Source organism: Microtus ochrogaster, chromosome 6, assembly GCF_000317375.1.
Source record: "Microtus ochrogaster isolate Prairie Vole_2 chromosome 6, MicOch1.0, whole genome shotgun sequence".
NCBI lineage: Eukaryota > Metazoa > Chordata > Mammalia > Rodentia > Cricetidae > Microtus > Microtus ochrogaster.
Genome location: NC_022013.1, coordinates 30,423,547 through 30,446,131, shown reverse-complemented (window position 1 = coordinate 30,446,131; position 22,585 = coordinate 30,423,547). Strand labels below are relative to the sequence as shown.

The 22,585-nt window shown below is 35.1% G+C and overlaps 1 protein-coding gene across 6 annotated transcripts in view; it reads left to right on the top strand.

The window, feature by feature from the left end:
- Positions 1 to 22,585, top strand: part of LOC101999859 (complement factor H) — a 132,166-nt gene that overhangs the window by 77,671 nt on the left and 31,910 nt on the right. For 4 of the 6 annotated variants that reach the window (XM_013346745.1, XM_026779733.1, XM_005348454.2 and 1 more), the window contains one exon: positions 4,116 to 4,566. In XM_013346745.1, coding sequence (XP_013202199.1) covers positions 4,116 to 4,327 — 212 coding nt within the window. In that variant the 3' untranslated portion in view covers positions 4,328 to 4,566. Of the gene's footprint in view, positions 1 to 4,115; positions 21,390 to 22,585 lie in introns of those variants that run through there. The other 2 variants (XM_005348455.2, XM_013346747.1) reach the window with 1 other exon arrangement.

The following is a 22,585-nucleotide window of genomic DNA, read 5'->3' as shown; positions in this document are numbered from 1 at the left end:
TATATTTTGGGTGAGTCTTTAGAATTTAACATGTATAGAAATATATAATGCTCAAGTAAGAATGATTTGACTTTTAACTCAATAATTGTATGCTTTATCTTCTTAATTATTATAATTCAAATTCAGAAACTGCAGTGAAAGTGATTAGAGAGAATCGATGCCTTTTTCTTATTGCTGACCACAGTCATTTTTCCTTTATTTAAAATAGTTTTCATACAATATATCCTTATCATATAATGCTTTCCTCTCCCTCTACTCCTCCAAGTTCCTCCCCATATCCCCCGCTCTCAAGATCCACTCCATTTCTGTCTCTCATTAGAAAAGAGCAGGATTCTAGGAGATGAAAACCAAACATGACAAAATAAAATATTATAAGATGAAGCAAAAACTTTCAAACAAATGATGGGTATGGCATCCCAACAGGAGGAAAGAATTCCCAAGAGCAGGCAAGAGAATCAGAGACCCACTTATTCTCATAGGACCCACATAAAAATATTAAACTAATAGCTATAATATATATGGAGAGGTCCTAGTTTGGCTCCATGTCGGCCTTGTGCTTGTGGCTTTAGTCTTTGTGAGTTCATATGGGCTTGCTTAATTGATTCTTGGGATCTTGTTTTCCCGGTGTCTTCTATCGAATCTGACTCTTACAGTCTTTCCACCTCCTTTTCTGTGGAATTGGCTGAGAATCGAGGTTAAGGGATTTGATGGAGACCTTTAATTTAAACTATCTCTCTCTCTACAAAAAGAACAGTTGTGGGTATCTACATCTGTTTTTATCTGGTACTGAAAGAAGCCTCTCTGATGATGCATTTAGTCAATTTTTAGGGCATTTTACATCTAGCAAGTCAATGGCAGTAAGTATGTCAGGTGTAAAAGCCTTTTATGCCATTTAATGATTCTGCATTACTTTCTTTTATATGCTTAAACTGTTCAGTCATTTTTTATGTTGAAAATATGTATAGTTTTATCACATGGTTTCTCTGTTTCTATTGAAATTATCACTTAATTTATTATTTGTTCTATTGGTATAATATAATGCGTTATTAATATATAATAACTGAATTATCCTTATATATTACTTTCCTGGGAGACAGTAAGTTGATTCTGGTGGACAATTTAAAACTTCCCACAGAAATATTTTAAAAAACTTAAATAAACTTTAAGAAAGTTGAAAACAAATTCTCTGTTCAGTTCATCTGGCCATTTTTTGAGTGATAGTCTTGTTTACTTAGTTCTAAAGTTTCTGAATCTTTATAAATTCTATATATTAGCCACTTGTCTAAAGTGTAGATGGGAAGGATTTTCTCCCAGTATATTGACTGGGTTTGTTCTACTGGATGTTTCCTTTGCTCTACAGAAACTATTTTATGATGAAACATAAGCAGTTTCATCTTCTGATACTTGGTGTTAGTTTCTGTTCTGCTGGTGTTCTAGCCAAAAGGTTTTGTTTATCCCCATACCTTAGAGTGGATACCCTATGTTTTCTTTTAAAGTTTCAGTGTTTCAATTAGTTTTTAAAGTCTCTGATCTGATCTAAATGGATTTTTGTACAAGGTGAAAGTAGGAGTCTAATCTCATTCTTCTGTGGTTAGAAATCCAGTTTTTCCAGCAACATTTGTCAATAGGCTTTCTTTCTTATACATGCTTTGGCCTCCATTCTCCAAAATTGCTAGTCAAAGATAGTTTTCTCTTCCTGTCCTTTAATCAATCTGTTTATATTTATGCCTGTACTATTCTGTCTATACCTCTAAAGCTCTGATTGAGTTCTGATATTAGGACCATTCCTGTAGAGGTTTTACTACTTAGCATTACTTTTGGCTTTTTGGTGGTTATATAAGATTTATGATATTTTTTTCTAAACTATAGAATGTAACATTGGATTTTTTATTAAAACTGCAAATTAATTTTTACAGTTTGTCTATTTTAAAAGCATTAATTCTGAAATACCTGTTTTTTAGAGAAGGGGTTTCTCTGTGTAGTCCTGGCTTTCTTGGAATTTGCTCTGTAGATCTGCCCATCTCTGCCTTCTTAAAGTTAGGATTAAAGGCATGAGCCATCACTGCCCAGCTCTGAAACAAATCTTGAAGAGAATTTTGTATCTTCAGTTGTATTAGCATTTATATGTATTTAATTTCTCTACTGGCAGTTTTGTTTCATTTTCAATGCAGCTCTTTAGAGCACATTTTTTTGGCTACCTATGTTAGGTGTGCATTCATTTGATCTTTAAATTTTAAGGCCTTTATTGGTTGGTTGATTGGTTAAGTCTACGTTTATACATATTAACTTCTAAAGAGTTATAATTGTCATTAGGAATGATCAGGATTTTGCTTCTAATAACATTTCAGATCTGTTTCATTTAAATTGCACAGTTGTTAATTTCCAATTCTTATATCTTAATGTTTCAAACAATATCTTCTCTGTATCATTTTTTCACTCATATTCCCATTGTCTTTCTTTACTTTGATAATTGTTTTTCTGTATTCTCTTGGAAATAATTGTGTTTTAAAAATGATATTAAAAAGTCTTTAACATATCTTTTAATCATGTCAGTACATTTGGAGTCTTCTACTGGAGGATAAATGTACCACTGAAGAATCTGGTTGCTTTCCATATTTTCTTATTTCCTGTGTTTTGTACATCTGCCTGATAATTTTGTATATACTTTATCTATGGAGACTTTCTTAGTAGGAAGTATTATACAGGAGATGTATCTTGAGCTACAGTATAGGAGTTGCTCCCATGTAACACCTATGGATTATTTGTAATTAACTTCTTTAGGCATGACTGTTTCTGTGAATTATTACTGAAACTTGGGCATTTATCAGCTCAGGTAGGTGGCAGAGACAGCACAGGATACAAGGTGATTGTTAAGTCAAAATTCCTAGAGTGGATATGGTGGCTCACAAAAGATGATGCAGGTTTTCTCAGAAATTGTGATTGGCAGATTACCAATAGCAAGGGTTATTGCAATTGGAAACCTCAGCAGAGAGTTGTCAGGATTCTCCTCTGACTAGACAGTGGCGTGGGACCAGATGCTGCAATGGGAGATGGTTATGTGAATTTGGTCCCCATTCTGTAACACTTAGTCCCAGCCTTCACAGTAGTGTATGATCAAATGTGCTGTGGGGCAGGTGGCAGTGCTAAATGATTGGTTGGAGAAAACGTGAACTTGAACATTAAGTCCTCTTGGCTTTCTAACAATGTAAGGAAGTCCAGGGGCAGGAGTGGTGATTGCAGAATCTAATTTCCAAGCAGGTTTGTCAATTATGCACTGTGGACATTTGGTAGATTTATTTTTAAAACCATGACAATCAAATTCATAATACAATAATCACTATTCAGAGTTACAACTTTTTGAGTGAATGATGAACCTTGTGAGGTGGTTATGATTTGGCTTTCTAGGAGCAGTATTTCTATATATACTCATCTAACTGATTATCAGGTGTAGTGATAGGAACGGCAGGCTGCGGCCCGGCTCCCAGCTAGCTTTACCCAAAATAATAACACGGAAATTGTATTATTTTAAACACTGCCTGGCCCAATAGTTTCAGCCTCTTATTGGCTAATTCTTACATCTTGCTTTAACCCATATTTAGTAATCTGTGTAGCACCACAAAGTGGTGGCTTACCAGGAAAGATTCAGCATGTCTGACCTGGAAGCTGGCTTCATGGTGTCTGCCTGACTCTGCTTCTTTCTCCCAGCATCCTGTTCTGTCTACTCCACCTATCTAAGCTGCTGTCCTATCAAAGGCCAAAGCAGTTTCTTTCTTAACCAATGAAAGTAACACATAGACAGATGATCCTCCTATACCAATCAGGTCTGAATATCATACACTTTCAAGTTTCAAATTTTTACCTTTCTCAATATCTAAGTCAATGCAAGCAACCATGGATGTGCTGAAATATAAGTACTTAATTGACATTTGAAATCCTTCCTGTAGATATCTAATTATCATGTTAAAAATATTGCTTTGATACCATTTGCTATCCAATGTGAACTAATTTTATGTGTATGTTTAATACGTGTTTTTAAAAATGTGGAGGAATTGTGCTTGAAAGCTGAGTCTCTGTAGGTTTATGTATTAATTAACTTTTGATAATTTTTCTTTCAGATCCATGTGTAGTATCAAAGGAAATTATGGAAAGACATAACATGGTTTTGAAATGGAAAGAAAACCAAAAGCTATATGTTCCATCATCAGACTATGTAGAATTTAGGTGTAAACCTGGATATAAAAAGGCAAATGAATCACCTCCATTACGTACAATGTGCATTGATGGTCACATCAATTATCCCCGTTGTACAGAATATGTTCTTGGTTAAGTGGATGAATAAACATTTGTTTAGAAATATGTAGGCATATTACTAATACAGTTTCAATTTATGTTTGAAGTGCTGTTTAACTCATTTCTTCTCATAAGTGTAAACTTGGGTTGATATATAATGATTAATTTGGAGACTGACAGACCGTTGCCACAAATGCAAAACAGTGAGTTCAAAACTCCTAGAACAGAACGTGCTGTGTCCTAGAACAATAACCAATGGCAATAAAATAGATGCAATCACTTCAGTGTCTGTATCTACCCATAAATTTTCAAAATTTCTCCTCTCTTCTTCAATACATTTTGATCAAAGGTTCTGTTTCATAGTGAAATAAAAGCATATTGTTTCATCTTCAAATTAGTACTACCTCACAAATATGTAATAATCAAACTGTCATACTTAGCATTACTTATGAATATAAGTAATTGCTACACACTACTTTTGGTTTAATAAACAAATCTAAGAAATATTTTACATATAAACTTTTGAACACGTTAATTTCACACATTGAAATTTTCAAGCAATTATACAAAGAAGTTGAAATTTAAATGGGTATCAGATTCTGTCAGTGATATAAATCTATAAGCACTGTGTATACTTGATAAACAGGAAATAAGCACATATATACTTTTTGCCCAAATTAATAAAGAAATAAACATTAAATACATACAAATTTATAATTAGAGAAAAGTGTATCTTTAGAAGAAATACTGTTATGTGTTTCTATTTAATATCTTTCAAGACAGTTTCTAGCTTACAGTGGAAGGACATTTTGAGTTTATAATAGTGAAAAGGTGGCAATTATTCACCAAATATTGCTAAATGTTTATTGCTATTTCGGAACTTTCTATATGTATGTAATATGACACTGTGAAAATGGATAGCAGTAACTCACCATACCTCCTACTTTTCCAGGGTAACAAGGCAACATTTCAAAAGACCTATATTAGTTTATCATGATTAATAGAACATTGGATATTTAAAATGGATTTAAACTGACAGTATTTTCAGTTTACCTTGGCTAGTCAGGATATAATTCCAGTGTAAACTGGGTAGTATTAATGTTTATCTTTATATTTCAGCACCTCTATCACGAACATAATAAGTTTTGAATCATAAAAATAAGTTATTTTAACAAAAGGATGTTTAAAGATATTTTAACTTTTCAAATGTTGGGTTCTTTAAGGTTTAAATATAGGTATAAATATAGGTATAAATAACAAGATAAAATTGAGAAGATTATCTTATACCTTTTTATTATATATCATTGGATAGGCGCCAGACCAGTTATTTAATCATCAAGGAAATGCTTATTAGTAAAATAAACTCAAAAGTATTTGTGTTTTACTTTAACACTAGTGAAGATAGTTGTGTGTCAGCACCACCCTGACAAATTACCATAAGCCACATGTGTTAGCTTAAAAAGCACTCAAGTCATAGAGTTCTAAATTTTAGAATGTAAAGGACTACATACCTTAGATGATGGCCTAAGATTTGATGTCTAACATTGCCTTCTCATTCCTGGGTGCTTCTGCTGGGCAGCACATTGTCATGGAAACACTTTATGGTTTCTTTATAATGGAAGTTAATTCCAATAGTGAAGAAATTACTAATACAATCACCAGTAAAACTCATTATCTTTATCATCATGAAGGTGATGTGGAAGACACATGTAAAAATTGTGGAGAAACCACATTAAGACTATAGGAGAGGAATGAAAAATACAGTTCACGGACATAAGAGGCATAACACAAAATGATTGTGACTCACATTGGACAAAATAGAACTTTATACAAAATGCTAATAAAGGAAAATGAAGGAAATTGTGTAATGAGAAAAAGCAATTCTCTAAATACATATAACAATTAGGCCATTCACCAGGGTTACCTAGGATACAGCCTAATGTGTTTTCCCGCTCAATTTTTGGGATGATATATAAACTGTTTGGAGAATAAGCTAGAGACACCTTACCCTTCCATGATGACTGTGGAAGTTGTGTCTGATTATTCCTCATGACTCTGTTCCAGTCCAGTTAGAGAAGTAATTATCTGTGTTGGACCCACACGGCCTCCAACAATTAACATAGAAGGACAAAACAAGATATTCCATTACAAAACCAGAATTAATCAATATCTAGCCACAAAGCTAGCCCTACACAGAGTACTAGAAGGGAAAATTCCAACCTAAGGAAGTTGGCTACATCAAAAAAAAAACACAGACAGTTTATAATCTCACAGCAGCAAATCCCAAAGAAGGGAAAACCACACAAATCATCATACCAAAAATGAAAACTAAATTAACAAGAGATATCAATCACTTTTAATTAATAATCCTTAATATAAATGGACTCAACAAGCCTATAAAGAGACACAGACTAATAGACTCTATACAGAAACAGAATCCATCCTTCTTCTGCACACAAGAAACACACTTCAACCTCAAAGAGAGACATCACCTCAGAGGAAAGGGTTGGAATAAAATTTCCAATCAAATGGACCTAAGAAACAAGCTGGTATAACTAATGTAATATCTAACAAAATAGACTTCAAACAAATCAATCAAAAGAGACAAAAAAGGACATTTAATATTAGTGACAGAAAAAGTCAAACATGAGGAAATCTCAATACTAAACATCTATGCCCCGAATAAAAGGGCACCCTCATATGTGAAAGAAATGCTTCTAAAGCTTACATTAAACCCACACACTAATAGTGGGAAACTTCAACACTTCACTCTCGTAACTGGACAGGTAAGTCAAACAAAAAATTAACAGAGAAATAAGAGGACTAACATATGTTATGACTCAAATGGACTTAACAGACATCTATAGTATATTCTATCCAAACATAAAAGAATATACCTTCTTCTCAACACCACATGGAACCTTTTCAAAAGCTGACCATATATTCAGTAACAAAACAAACTTCAACAGAGAAAATAAAAAAAAATATTGGAATACCCCATTGTATCTTTTTGGATGCCATGGCTTAAAACTAGAATAACACAGCAATACTAATTCCAGAAAGCTCAAAAACACATAGAAATTTAACAATGTTCACCTGAATCATCAAGGTATTAAGGAAGAAATAAAGGGAGAAATTAAGGACTTCCTAAAATTCTAAGAATATGACCACACAACACGCCCAAATTTATGCGGCACAATGAAAGCAGTGCTAAGAGGAAAGTTCATAGCATTAAATGCCTACATAAAGAAGCTAGAAAATTTCACACTATTGAATTAACAGAATATTTGAAAACTTTAGACCAAAAAGAAGAAAATTCACCCAAGAAAACTAGACGGTAGGAAATAATCAATTGAGAGCTGAAATCAACAAAATAGAAACAAAAAAGACAATACAAAGAATCAATAGGACAAAGAGTTGGTTCTTTGAGAAAACCAACAAAATAGACAAACCTTTACCAAACTAACCAAAAGGCAGAGAGAGAATATCCAAATTACCAAAATCAGAAATGAAAAGGGGGACATAACAACAGACATGGAGGAAATCCAGAAAATCATTAGGTCATATTTAGAAAAACTATACTATACACAATTGGAAAACTTAAAGGAAATAGACAACTTTCTGGATAAATATCACTTACCAAAATTAAATTAAGACCAGATAAGCAAATTAAACAAACCTATAACTTCTGAAAGACTAGAAACAGTCATCAAAATATCCCAACTTAAAATAGCCCAGGTCCAGATGGTTTCAGTGCAGAATTCTATAATATTTTCAATGAAAAACTAATTACCAATACTACTCAAATTGACATACACAATAGAAACAGAAAGAACACTGCCAAACTCTTTATGAGGCTACAATTTCCCTGATACCATACTTAGTAATGAAAGATGTTACTAAGAAAGAGAATTACAGACCAATCTCACTCATGAACATTGATGTAAAAATACTAAATAAAATACTAGCAAATTGGATCCAGGAACATATCAGAACTATCATCCACTGTGACCAAGTCATCCGCACCCCAGAGATACAGAGATAGTTCACGACACGAAAATCTGTCAATGTGATCCACCATATAAACAAACTGAAAAAAAAATAAACCCACATAATCATCTCATTAGATGCCAAAAAACTTTCAACTAAATACAATAACGTCCCTTCATGATAAATGTCTTGGAGAGAGAAGGGATACAAGGAGCATACCTAAACATAAAGACAATATACAGCAAGCTAATAGTCAACATCAAACTAAATGGAGAGAAACTCACAGCCATCCCACAGAAATCAGGAACAAGACAAGGTTGTCCCTTCTCTCCACATTCTATTCAATATAGTTCTTGAGGTCCTAGCTAGAGCAATAAGACAACAAAAGGAGATCAAGGGGATACAAATCAGAAAGAAAGAAGTCAAATTCCCACTACTTGTTGATGATATGATAGTTTACATAAGTGACCCAAAAAAATTCTACCAAAGAACTTTTACAACTCATAAACACCTTCAGAAATGTAGCTGGATACAAGATTAATTCACAAAAATATCTGTAGCCCTCCTGTACACAGATGATAAACAGGCTGAGAAAGAAATCAGGGACACATCAAACTTCACAATATCCACAAATAGCATAAAATATCTCAGAGTAACTCTATGCAAACAAGTGGAAGATCTGTATGACAAGAACTTAAAATCTTTGAGGAGAGAAATTGAAAAAAAAAAAAACAAGAAAGTGGAAAGATTTCCCATGTCTTGGGGAGGTATAATTAACATAGTAAAAATGGCAATCTTACCAAAAGTACTCTACAGATGCACTGCAATGCTGACCAAAATCACAGCAAAATTCTTCACAGACCTCTAAAGAATGGTACTCAACTTCATATAGAAAAGCAAAAGACCCAAGATAGCCAAAACAGTCCTGTACAATAAAAGAACTTCTGAAAGCATCACAATCCCTGACTTCAAGTTCTACTATAGAGCTACAGTACTGAAAACAGTCTGGTATTGGCATATAAAACAGACAGAAGAACCAATGGAACCAAATCAAAAACACAGATATTAATCCACACACCATTGAACACCTGATTTTTGACAAAACAGCAAAAAATCTCAGAAACTGTGAACAAGTCAACTCAAATTAATTTTTCCCTATAAGAGTTGCCATGGTGATGGTGTCTATTCACAGTAATAAAAACCTAACTAAGACAGAAGTAGGTACCAGGAACTAGGTTATCATTTGTGATGGTTTGAAATGTGGTAGGTTTTTTTTTTTCTGAGAAAATTTAACTTTTGTACTTGGGGTTTAAAAATGCTTTAAGAACTGCTTAATGGTCCATACTAAAAGGACTCTTTTGGACAATAGTGCTGATAATAATTTAAAATGTTGGGAGCTGACTTTCAAATAAGAATTTTAGTACATTGCCTAGAAATTTTCTTATGATATTTTGGTGAAGGAAGTGGTAACAAGAATAATAAAGGCCCAGAGATAGATATTGGGTTTCAACCTAAAGATCAGAAAAGCAAAATAGCCAAGCTACTAGAGAAGTCTTACTTCTACCAAGTTTTGGGCGATTGGAGACTGAGCTTAGAGCCTCTGTCTCCACCCATCCTCTATTCTCCTCTAATGTAGTAATTAAAGTTATGTGACCAACTGTTGGCAGAGACTGCTCATTTGTGTCCCAGCCACCCAGATCCTAAATAATAGCACAAAAACTCTAACAATTAAATCACTGCTTAGCCAACAACTTGTGCATATTTCTAGCTACCTCTTCTATCTTAAATTAAGCCATTTCTATTAATCTATGTATTGCCACAGTGCTTTGGATTACAGGGTAAAATTCCATGGCATCTGATTCCTCCATTGGCTACATGGCATCTCTCAGCTTCTGCCTATATTCTCTGAGCATTCAGTTTAGTTTTCCCACATAGCTCTATTCTGCCCTATCACAGGCAAAAGAGGCATCTTTATTCATAACCAATAAAAGCAATACATACAGAAGGGAATCCCACATCACCTCCCCTTTTCTGCCTAAATAAAAAGAAAGGTTTTAATTTGAGCACAGTAAAATTGCATATAAAAAACAGGTATCAAGCAAGAATTACAGTTATAATATTTATATTTACTTTATCTTTTATCATAACAAAAGAAAACTATAACTATCTATTCTACAACTTTATCAAAGACCCCAGAAAGCTATAATATCACCTAAGTAAACAGGAAGAGCACTGTAAGCAACTTCCAAAACTCTAGAATTGACACAGGCATCTCACTGCCTTAACAGTCACCCAAAGTTCTTCTCTAACACTGGGCATCCAATCTTCAGCCTACAGGAGCATAGTATCCAGCAGACTTTTGGATAAAGCAGGAAATTTGAAAAACTGTTTCACTTCTATTGACAGTTTATCAGTCACTATCTTCTGTGTCCTGCAAAATGTCTGGCAGACTCTTTCATGAAGCAGGAAAACTGAAGGACTACTTCTACTTTAGACAACTTCAGCAGTCTTTTTTTTGTTTTCCCTGCATGCCCGGTTTATACAGCATATCATCAAGCAGTTCAGGCCAGAGCTGTCTCTTGCCCAAATGCCTAACAAAGAGGCTTCAAAAGGAGCCTCTTTAATGCCACTCATCTTCTTAAAGTAGACTGGTGCTGCCTGGAGCAGATGTATCTCAGTGCCATAAAAAGTACTAAGTTCTTAAAACATTTTAAATGCCATATCTGTTAGTCTCTGAAAGGTTTAAAGTCTAACTGAAATATATCTTTCTACATCTAGAAAACCTAACTAACATGACTATAAGTTTGACTGTTATAGATAACTATCTATTAACCTGTATTTCTTAATTGTGAATTACATTTTTAAATGAGCTGCACAAACACAATACCTTAATCAAAAGCAGAAATTTACACATACCTTAAGTATACACATACCTTAAATCTTTATCCATAAACCAAGATCCACACCAATGCCATTACTCATCTCTATAGCATATCCTCCTTTAAATGTAAACATACATTTATAAACAATATTTGGGAATTTGGGCGTAGTTCATTAAACTGCCTCCTACTTTTTGTTGGGCAAAGTACTTTTGGGGGGGCGTCACAGGGATCTTTGGAGGAAACTTGGTCCATTAAACCAGATTAATGTGGAAGGAATCCAAAGCTTCTCATCCTCTGTGGAAACAAAAGTAAAACTTCTTTTCCAAAGCAACATAACCTTAAACCCGAATTTGAAGTAAAGATATATATATATTGGTTTGGCTTAGCAGCCCATACAATGAAATGTCTCTCTGTACTTAGCTCATTCATAGTCAAAAATTTTAAAGAAAACACAATAGTACACATAATCCAGACTCTCTGTGTACTTTCCATCTTTACACGGCTTATTTTTCTTTACTCCTTTAATCAATGACTGTCTGTACTCTGTCTCTTTAAAGACTTCATTTTTAAAAACCATTTACTTTTTTATGTAAGTATTTCTTCTCTCTCCCAAGCCTACATACATTTATCTGACACTATGATCCATTTAGATGTCTTTTCTATCTGAATTTGTCTTCATCACCTATTTGTAATAATTATCTGACCAGTAGCACTTTTAAAATTGTAACAGCATAGGTCCAGCAGCCCTAGATGCTGGTTGCACCTCTCTTAGGCTTTCAATAAGGCAGAAGAAGTTCACTGCTGGCTCTGGGATGGCTAAGTTGGAGTCATCCTCACCACCTTAACTCTGCATAGCACTGTGCACCATATAAACCTGTTACGTATGAGTAAAAGCTAAGTCTGCCATGAAGCACACTGCAGAGCCTGGAATTATCTCTGTGTATGGCATAATAAATGAAATATCACTATAGTAGGTGGCCACATTTTGCCCTTGTTTGAAGAGTTTGACTGAAGCTAAACTGAAGATTTTTTTTAGATTAATTTGATTGGCAGAAGAAATCTCAAAACAGCCTAGTGTAGAATCTGTCATGTGGGTATTAGTGGTAACTCTAATGAAGATTTATAATTAAAAGGAGCAAGCTTTGCAAAGAAAAATATTTATTTGAGGAGAAAAAGAGAATCCAAACATAATGCAGATAAGTTCTTTGTTCAAGGAAATAAACAAATTAAAATATTGAATAAAGGGAATTGTGGCCACAAAGCAATGTCTTACCCAACTAAATATCCAACTTATGAAAAGAAATTGAAGAAAAGCTTAGAGCTGGTTATAATGGAGCACACCTTTACTTACAACCCCAGGCAAGACAGAGGCTGGTGGATCTCTGCATTTAAAGCGAGCCTGGACAACAGAGAAAGTTTTGGAATAAATAAACCAGGGGAGTGAAAAACCGTAATCTGGGGAAAATGTAATTGAATGAAGTGGCCATGTGCTAGCCAGTAGCCAAATTTGGCAGCTTCACCCACATGGTTCTGGCTTTAGAGTTAAGGATAGAAGAAATAAATAACAGAATAACACTGCTAAAGCCAGGCCTGTGTCAAGGGTGTCCCTAGTAGAAAGGTTATTGTATGAAGCTGTGAAGTTGAAACCTGGATTGCTTTGAAGCATTCAGGATGTTAGACATGAAAGTGTTGTGGAATACTTGCCAAAATGAACTTCTATCAGTGAGTGGAACCAGCCCATGAAAAAAAAATATGTTGCAGTTAATCCTGAATGGAGATGGAGGTCTGAAGAGGGTTATGACATCAGACATGGAGGTGCAAAGATTGGAGTTTGCCCAGCTGGTTTTTTGTCTTGATTTGCTCCAGTATTTCTTTACTATCCTGTTTTCCCTACATTCTGGAATGGTAATGAATATCTTGTACCATTATATGTTGAAAGTAGGTGATCTGGATTTTTATTTTGATTTTATAAGGAATTACAATAAGAGAATACATGACTCTCAGAAGAAACGTTGAAGAATTTTAAACATTTTGGAGACTGTGGTAGATTATCGAAACTTTTGAAATTGTACTAAATGAATTTTGCATTATGATATGGCTGTAAGTATTTTTTTAGCCAGGGGGTGGAATGTGTTAACAGAGGTTCCTCTATTGCTTGGTTCCACGGTTGTTCAGTTCCAAAGAAACACACAAAGATCGACATTAATTATAAACTGGTTGGCCTATTAGTCCAGGCTTCTAATTAACTCTTACATCTTAAATTAACTCATAATTCATGTTTGTGTTATCCACATGGCTTGTTAACTTTTATCAGTGAGGCATTCTCATCTTGCTTCCTCTGCATCTGGGTGACAACTGCAGACTGAGCCTTTCCTCTTTCTAGCATTCTCCTGCTCTGATTGCCCCACCTATACTTCTTGCCTGGCTACTGGCCAATCAGCATTTTATTAAACCAGTGACAAATCTTTACAGAGTGCAAAACAATTGCCCCCATAGCACCCCCCATTTACAAAAAAAAAAAAAAAAAACTCAATCTAATCTCCTTTGTTTAGGCTTTTCCCTGACTATTATCAATAATAACTTATAACCAACACTCTAAACAAAAACAGACATCCATAATCCATGTTTTGGGAATGTGGGCATAGTTTTCCAGGTAACTTCCTGCTGATTGGGTATTGGGTTCTCTGGCAGAAAGAGCAGGGGCAAAGCCTGACCTGCCAGAATGTTCCTGGGGCTGAGCAGGATGGTAAGTGTCAGATGACCCAGCCCTACCCCTGACCCTAGCCACAGGGGATAAACACACCCTCTGAGTCAAGAGTCTGCCAAAGCAGGATCTCGTTTAATGGTTTTATGGTATCAGGCAGGAACTGATATAGGGTTGTGGTGGGGGTGGAGAAGCTTGGAATGGATGAGGCAGAGTAAGAAACAAGGGCCAATAATATTCTGACATGCTAGTGGTGGCTCAGAAGAGGCTGTTCTAGGTCAGGATGTGTTCAGTCACATACACGCAGAAGTCATGGCCAAAGACAGGTCTCCAAACTCGAGGTAGGCTAAAGAAGTTACACTAGACCTCACACCAACTCAAGTTAGGTTCAAGAAGTTACACTGGGACTCATGAGGCCCCAAATCTCCCCCTTTTGTTTTTGTCATGACAGTGGAAGACAAGGTCCCTTTCTTAGGTCTAGTGGAGGTTGGAGGAGTGGTGTTTATATGAGGATTACCAGTCATACAGTCATACTAGGGGTCCAGACTCCTTAGCGGAAAGTATATCTTGACCTGATGTAATTCAACTGACTCCAATCTTGGGTAAATAAATTGTGTGATCTTATTGAACACACAAAGCCCAACAGTAAAGAGGAGAATAAGATAAAAGGAAGGATATGAGCAGGAAATGAAGCCAGGTAAGAATCCATGAAAGCCCAGCTACAAAGGGTTGTCCTGAAGGTCTCGCCATCTCTTTTCTAGGTCTTACTAGGATAAGCAACAATATCCACGTTTTCAATTGTTCTGTGGAAGAAGCAGAGAGGCACTCTTCAGGGATAGGACACTCCCTGAAAACATCATTATTGTAACATTAATGGGGGCCTGCTTGTTTTTGGGGTTTTTGTCCAACCTTGTAGCATATAGCAGGCAAGCCCCAATATAAATCACACAGAGATCTCTATAAGTTATAAGATGATTGGCCGATTAGCTCTAGCCTCTCACTGGCTAACTCTCACATCTTAATTAACCCATTTTTCTGATCTATGTTAGCCATGTGGCTCAGTAACTTTTTTCAGTGGGGCAGATCACATCCTGCTGCTTCAGTGGTCTGGGCAGGAGAGGGAGGAATCAACTTCCTCCTTCCCAGAATTCTCCTATTCTCATTACATCATTTCTACTTCCTGTCTGGTTTTCCCACCTATACTTTCTACCTGGCCAATCAGCATTTATTTAAAACATGATTGACAGATTACAGACAATTCTCTCGCACCACATTATCATTATCCTCTTGTTGGAATAAATATTTACTATCTTCAGCTAAAGTTAAAGTAAGTACAGATTCCAAATGCTCACTCAATGAATGTGAGAAACATAACCATACCAAAAGTTACAACTCCAGACCTGCCTCCAGATGCTCAGGTCCCATTGAAAAAAAAAAACCCTACATACATAAAAATAAAGATGATATGTCCTTCCAAAATTAGTGCTCTCATATTAATCTCTAAGAAAGCAAACTAGATGATAGAATGACAATGAACTCAAAGTAGCAATTACAGGGGCTGGAGAGATGAGTCTTCAGTTAAAAGCATGTTTTTTGCTACCAGATGATCAGAGTTTTCCTCACAGTACTTACATAAGGAGGCCAAAGCCACCTGAACCTCCTGCTCCAAGAGACCTGATTTTTTTTCTAATATACATGTACATATAAACACAGAACAGAGGCAACACTATTTCATACAATTTTTTCTTTAATTTCATGTGAGGAGATATTTTCATAAATAGATTCTCTTGTTATAACTTATTCAAACTGTTATCTATATTTTCACTTAAAATATCCTTATACATATATGAAAGATAAGTGATTTGACAAACAACTAAATAGTCAACTCTGATTACAATTATATTATTCTTAGACAGTAGTACGCAATGAGGTAAGAAGAACAGTGCTTAACACAAAGTGAACTTGTTTCTTTTTCTGTTTATTTCTGCTTATTTTTCTTTTTTGTCGGGGAGAGTTCATGGAGACCAGACACTGGAGGACTGGGAAGTGAGTGGGATCGGGATGCATAAAATAAAATTCCATACTATGTAAACCAGTTTGGATGTTCACCTTCCTAGACCTGGATGGGGGGGAGGAGGACCTTGGATTTTCCACGGGGCAGGAAACCCTGACTGCTCTTCGGACTGGAGAGAGAGGAGGAGAAAAATGGGGGGAAGGGAGAGGGGCAGGAGAAGGGGAAGGGAAATGGGAGGCTGGGAGGAGGCAGAATTTTTTTTCTCGTCAATAAAAAAATTTTTAAAAAAAATTCAAGAGCTCTGGACCTCTGTGAAAAGGCATACCCTCTTCATCAAAAACAGAATAAATACAGATCAAAGTAACAAAATATTTTCAGCCAAAAACAAAATAAAATTATCCAAATATAGGGAAAGACATCCATATTCAGGTAAGGAGGAATATAGAACAACAAATAGACAAGGCCAGAAAAAATATCCTCTGTTTTATATAAGACACTAAATGTACAGAACAAATAAAAAATTGAAATCTGCAACAAATATATATGTTGTCCCAATATATGCAGTTACTGTCCACCAGCCCAGCTCAACAGAAGGAACTGAAAGAAAAATATCAGTCTAAGAAAGTTAATTACACCAAGAAGTACAAAGGATGACTAATTCCAGAAGAAAAAAACAAAAGTAGGGGAATTCTTCCACCATCACAAACAAATAACAGGAATCAATAAACCCTGCTAAATATTACTCACCATATCAATAGTCTCAATTTTTCAATAAACAGGTGCAGACTAATCAAAGTGATAACATAATAAGATCCAGAGTCTCATCCCCAGCCACGTAGGGATTTTCAGAAACCTATCCTCCCTCTCTGACTCCACTCCCTAGAGACTCTATTGAACCTCATGAGAAAAAAGAAAAAACAACTTTAGTCTTAGAGTGGACATTTTAAGATCCTCCCCCTAGTAATATCACTAATCCTGACTGTCAATGCTTATTACTCAGAATCATTTTTCCTGGTGAAAACAGTAGCCAAATCTGTAAGCTAGGACTACTGGGCAAAACAGGCCACCACATGTCTCTATATCTAGATAAGGCAATAGGAAGCAAGAATATGACACCCATGCAAGTAGACAAGACAAAATACTAAACTTAAAATTGCAACCAGCCCTAACTCAGATGCCTTGACACCAGCACAAATGACAACAAGTAGCACCCCAAATAGTGTCTCCACCAGAACCCAGACACCTTACTTACTACAGATGGCCCTGAGAAATGCAATAGAGCTGAAGCAAAGGACAAGGACTTCAAAATAAATAGCTGTTATAAATATGTTTAGGAACCTTAAAGAGGATATGAATAACCCCCTTAGTGAAGTCAATGAATGCACAAACAAACAGTGGAATGAAATGATGAAAACAGTCCAAGAAATGAAAGGTTAAAAAATTACTAAAGTTCTAGAGAGATGGTTCGGTGGATAAGAACACTGGCTGCTCTTCCAGAGGTCCTGAGTTCAGTTATCTGCAACCACATGGTTGATGGCTCACAACCATCAGTAATGAAAGCTGGTGCCCTCTTCTGGCCTGCCGACATACGTGCAGGAAGAACACTGCATACATAATAAATAAATTAATCTTAAAATTAAAACACTAATGTTCAAACAATAGGGATAAAGCCTGGACCCACTGCCAGTGGTCCCACTGACTGGCCAAGTCACACAACTGTCATCCACATTTAGAGATCCTAGTTTGATTTTATGCAGATTCCCCTGTTATCATTCCAGCATCAGTGACCCTCCCATTCATTCAGATCAGCTGTTTCTGTGAGCATCCTCATTATAGTCTTGACCCCTTTGATTATATTATCGCTCCTCCCTCTCTTCAACTGGTCTCAATTCAGTGTTTTGCTGTGAATCTCTGCATCTGTTTCAATCAGTTGATGGATGAATGTTCTATGATGACAATTAAGGTAGTCATAAATCTGATTAAGAGGAAAAACCAGTTCAGGTACACTCTTGACTATTAATTAGGGTCCAAGCTAGGGTCATCCTTGTGGATTTCATTTGGAGCCCATTCTTTTTGGAGAGATACCTTGCTTAACCTAGCTATAGAGGGGGAGGACCTTGGTCCTACCTCATAGTGATATGACAGACTATATTGACTCCCCATGGAAAGCCTTACCCTTTCTGATGAATGAATGGGTGGTAGGAAGGAAAGTGGGGGGAATGGGAGGAAGGGAGGTTATTTTTATGTACCAAAACCATACAAGCACTCAAACAGAAGTTGAATATTAACATAATAAAGGCAATTTACAGCAAAGAAGAGGAGAAACTCAGAGAATTGTATAGCAGGAACAAGACAAAAGTGTCCAATTTTTGACACATACCCAATGTAATATTTGAAGTCTTATCTAAATCAACAAGAAAACTGAAGGATATAAATTAACACAAACAGGATAAAGAAGTAAAAATACCCTTATTTGTAGATGAAATGATTATATATATAAAAGACCCTAAAATCTCCATTAGAAAAATTCTACATTTGATAAATATTGCAACACTGTAATAGGAGACAAAACTAATTTACAAATTCAGTAGCCTTCCGGTACACAAATAAATAAGAAATATGATGAGAAAGAAGTCATGGAGACCTTGTGCTTCACAACAGCAAAAGAAAGAAAGAAAGAAAGAAAGAAAGAAAGAAAGAAAGAAAGAAAGAAAGAAAGAAAGAAAGAAAGAAAGAAAGACAGGAAAGAAAGAAATGTCTTGATATCTTGGGGATAACTCTAACCAAACAAGTGAGAGTCTTGAATAGTAAAAACATATAAACATTGAAGAAAGAAATTAAAGAATACATCAGAATGTGGAAAAATATCCAATGATTATTGATTGGTAGGATTAACATTATAAAAATAACAAATGCTTCTATATGCAATCAACAGATTTAATGCATCCCCCCTCAATATTCCAGCACAATTCTTCACAGAAATTTAAAAAATACTCTTCAACTGCCTGCATAAACACTGAAATCTCAAGATGACTGAAACAATCCTTCATGATAAAAGAATAGCTGGAGCTCTCACCATCCCAGACTTTAAATTATATTACTAAGTGTTAGTAATTAAAAATAGTACGGTATTGACATACTGACATAAAAAAAGACACACTGATTAAAGGATTACAATTGAAAACCCAGATATAATTTCAAACATCTACAGATGTGTGAACTTTTGACAAAAGAAACAAAGATAAACACTCGAGAAAAGACAGCATCTTCAGGAAAAGATGTTCAATTTGGATAGCTCTATGTGGAAGATTGCAAATAGAACTATGTCTGTCATCCTTTGAAAAATGAAAACTCCGGCTGGATCAAAGACTTCATCATAAGACTGGATACCCTGAATATCCAGTAAGGAAGAGTTGGGAATTCGCTTGAGCTCATTGGCACAGTAGAGAATTCTCTGAACAAGACGCCATTAGCATAGCCAATAGCACACTTTAGTGAAATGGGATCTCCTAAAACAAAGGGGCTTCTATAACAAAAGCTACAATCATTTAAACAAAGTGGCAGCCAAAAAATGGGGAAATTTTTAAACCTACAAAGAAAGAGATCATATTCCCAATCACAATAACCTAAAAAATACTTAGGAATAAACTTAAGCTTGGGTGTATAGGACCTGTACTGTGAAAATGTTAAACCAGATTCAAATTCAGGGGGAAAAGCATAAATACACAAAAGTAAATCAGAAAAAAAAAAAGCAGTTATACAGGGAAAACCCTTCAGATTTTAAGATATATTACAGTCACTATAGTAAAGACAGTATGTTATAAGAACAAAAACAGACATGTATACTAGGAAAACAATATCAAATATCAAAACATAAGAACTTCCTAATACATGAACTGGCTTTGTGGGAGCCTAGCCTGTTTGGATGCTCACCTTCCTAGACTTGGATAGAAGTGGGAGGACCTTGGACTTCCCACAGGGCAGGGAATCTGGACTGCTCTTCATTCCCTAGAGGGAGGGGGAATGGAGTGGGGGGAAGGGGGAGAGGAGAGGGGAGTGGGAGGAGGGGTTATGTGTGGGAGGAGGGGGAGGGAAATGGGAAATGGGGAGGAGGCAGAAATTTTTTTTTCAACAACTAAAAAAAAATAAACAAAAAATAAAAAAAAAGAACTTGTAACTTCAAGCACTTAATATCTGACAAAGAGATGAAAAACATATCCTGGAAAAAATTATTTTCAACAAATGCTACTAATAAATACACATGTCTAAATGCAGAAGAATGAAATTATGCCAGTAGCTACCACCTTCTCAAAAAGCTATCAGGCATAGAAGACCTAAACCTACAATCTGAAACAATGAAACTACTAGAAAAAAAAACATAGCTTGTATCTTACATAATATACGTATAGAAATAGTCTTTCTTTATAGTATTACACTGTGACAAGAATTAAGGATAACTATTGGCATGTGGAATTTCATAAAACTTGTTTCTCTATAGTTAAAGAAACATTCAGTGGGATGAAGAAGTCCACAGAATGAGGAAAATATTTGTTAGCACGCCTTTAAATATATATTAATTACTAAACAATATTAATGCATATTACTTAATATATTTATATATTATTTTGCTATTTATTATGTATGTATAATCTTATATGTATATAAGGTTATAAATATATGTATAAGATTAATATCCTGAATACAGAAAGAACTCAAAGGACAAAAAAATTAAACGAAAACATACAAATGACCCTTTCAAAATTGGGCCTGTAATCTTCAGAGAGAGTTCTCAAAAGAAGAAAAAACAATAGCTAAGAAATATTAAATGAAATTTTCCCTATTAGGCTCACAATACTTCCTCTAACAACCAAACACAATCTAAGAAACACACTAAAACTAGGCAAGAGAAACACTCTTCTGACTTGTGGAGCCCAAAGCAATACAGACTATTGTTAATTACAACTGGTTGTCCCCAACAGACTGAAGATAGGTCTCTACCAATGAAGAAAAACACCATGTTGAAACACAGGGTCTGAGGGACCTGAGCTGGGCCTTTCACGAATGACTCCTCACTGAGGACCAGTATTAATGACACCAGAGGTTCACAGGCAAACTTCGGGAAAAGAGAAGCAGCCAATAGTCCTACCAGCTAGTGTGTCTATACAAAGGCAAAAGAAAAAAAAAAAGTTTAATCTCTTTTTTCTCTCAATATTTCAGTTTGATTGTCTAGAAGACTGGCTCTTTCATTGATTAATAAAGGTAAAATGATTAACATAGAGTATTAATGTGAAAGCAATGAGTAAACATTGTTTGTTTTGCCCTTCTCTTGTGACCTTTGATATTTACCGAACTAGCTTCCAGTAATGCACTGAAAATCAAAGTCATGCCCAGAGTCCCCAGAACTCAAAACTGCTGGAGTGCTTTACGTTTTTGACGATGGGGTGGTCTATTGTGTTGCTCTTAGCCAGTGCCTATCTAACCTTGTGCCTTTCTACAGCCGAAGGAGAAGGTAAGTGGAAAAAGATTTGCAATATTTATTCTCTAGTCAGATGTATTTTCTGCTATGTGTACAAGAATACTTTTTATTTTTTTTAATTTTATTAAAATATTAGAAATAGAAAATAAACTATCAAAGTACTTATGGGAAAAAATAGGAAACATTTTGAATTATAGACAAATTTATTTATGGATATAGTTCTTATAAGCAATTAAAGGGAAAATTGAATAAAGATGATTTTTTTCTGCTTTATAAACTTCAAAGTGTGAATACTCTATAAATATGATTTGGAGAGAATAAATTTTATTTTTCAAATTCATAAAGAACTAATGTAGCCGGGCAGTGGTGGCGCATACTTTCAATCCCAGCAATCAGGAGGCAGAGGCAGGAGGATCTTTGTGAGTTCGAGGCCAGCCTGGTTTACAAGAGCTAGTTCCAGGACAGGAACCAAAAGCTACAGAGAAACCCTGTCTCGAAAACCCTGTCTCAAAAAAAAAAAAAAAAAAAAAAAAAAAAAAAAAAAAAAAAAGAAGAACTAATGTAACCAAACAAATTCTCAAAATTAAACAAACATTGACCAGGACAATGCTCCTGACAGACTCTAAACATCTCTCGGTCTGTGTGAAATTTATTTCATCTTCATAGATTGTATAAGTTTTCACACTATAGTCATTAAAATGAGTAACTTTCCTATTTTAATTAAATCATCATTTATCAAATAGAAATGTCTTTAATAAGACAATGAAGAGCACTGTTCTTTTTGTTGTAAACTATCAAAAATGCCAGTCATTTGCTCTTTTTCTGATCTCTCCTATGAACGTAAAAAAAAAATATCATGAAATTATCTTACCTTTAGACTGACATTGTGTCCAAAGACTCAGTGTTTGACAACTCCACAATATCCCCAGAATCACAATCCCTGAAAGAGGAGTTGGATTCTAAAATTTAGTCACTGTGCTTGACTCTGGTTTCAAAAAGACTTTATCCTGCTATTTGTGTTTTGATGATCTTTATATATAATTAAGGCTAATTTAGATAGTTCTTCATTTCTCACATAAGTACAAAGGATAGGAACAAGATAATCCTTTCTGAGATCCACCCTTACAAGGTTTGTAACATTATTTCAAAGATTTAAAGATACTTTATTTATTGTGTTACATTTGTCTGTGAGTTATAGTCATCCTCTTTAATGAGAGAAAAATTATGTC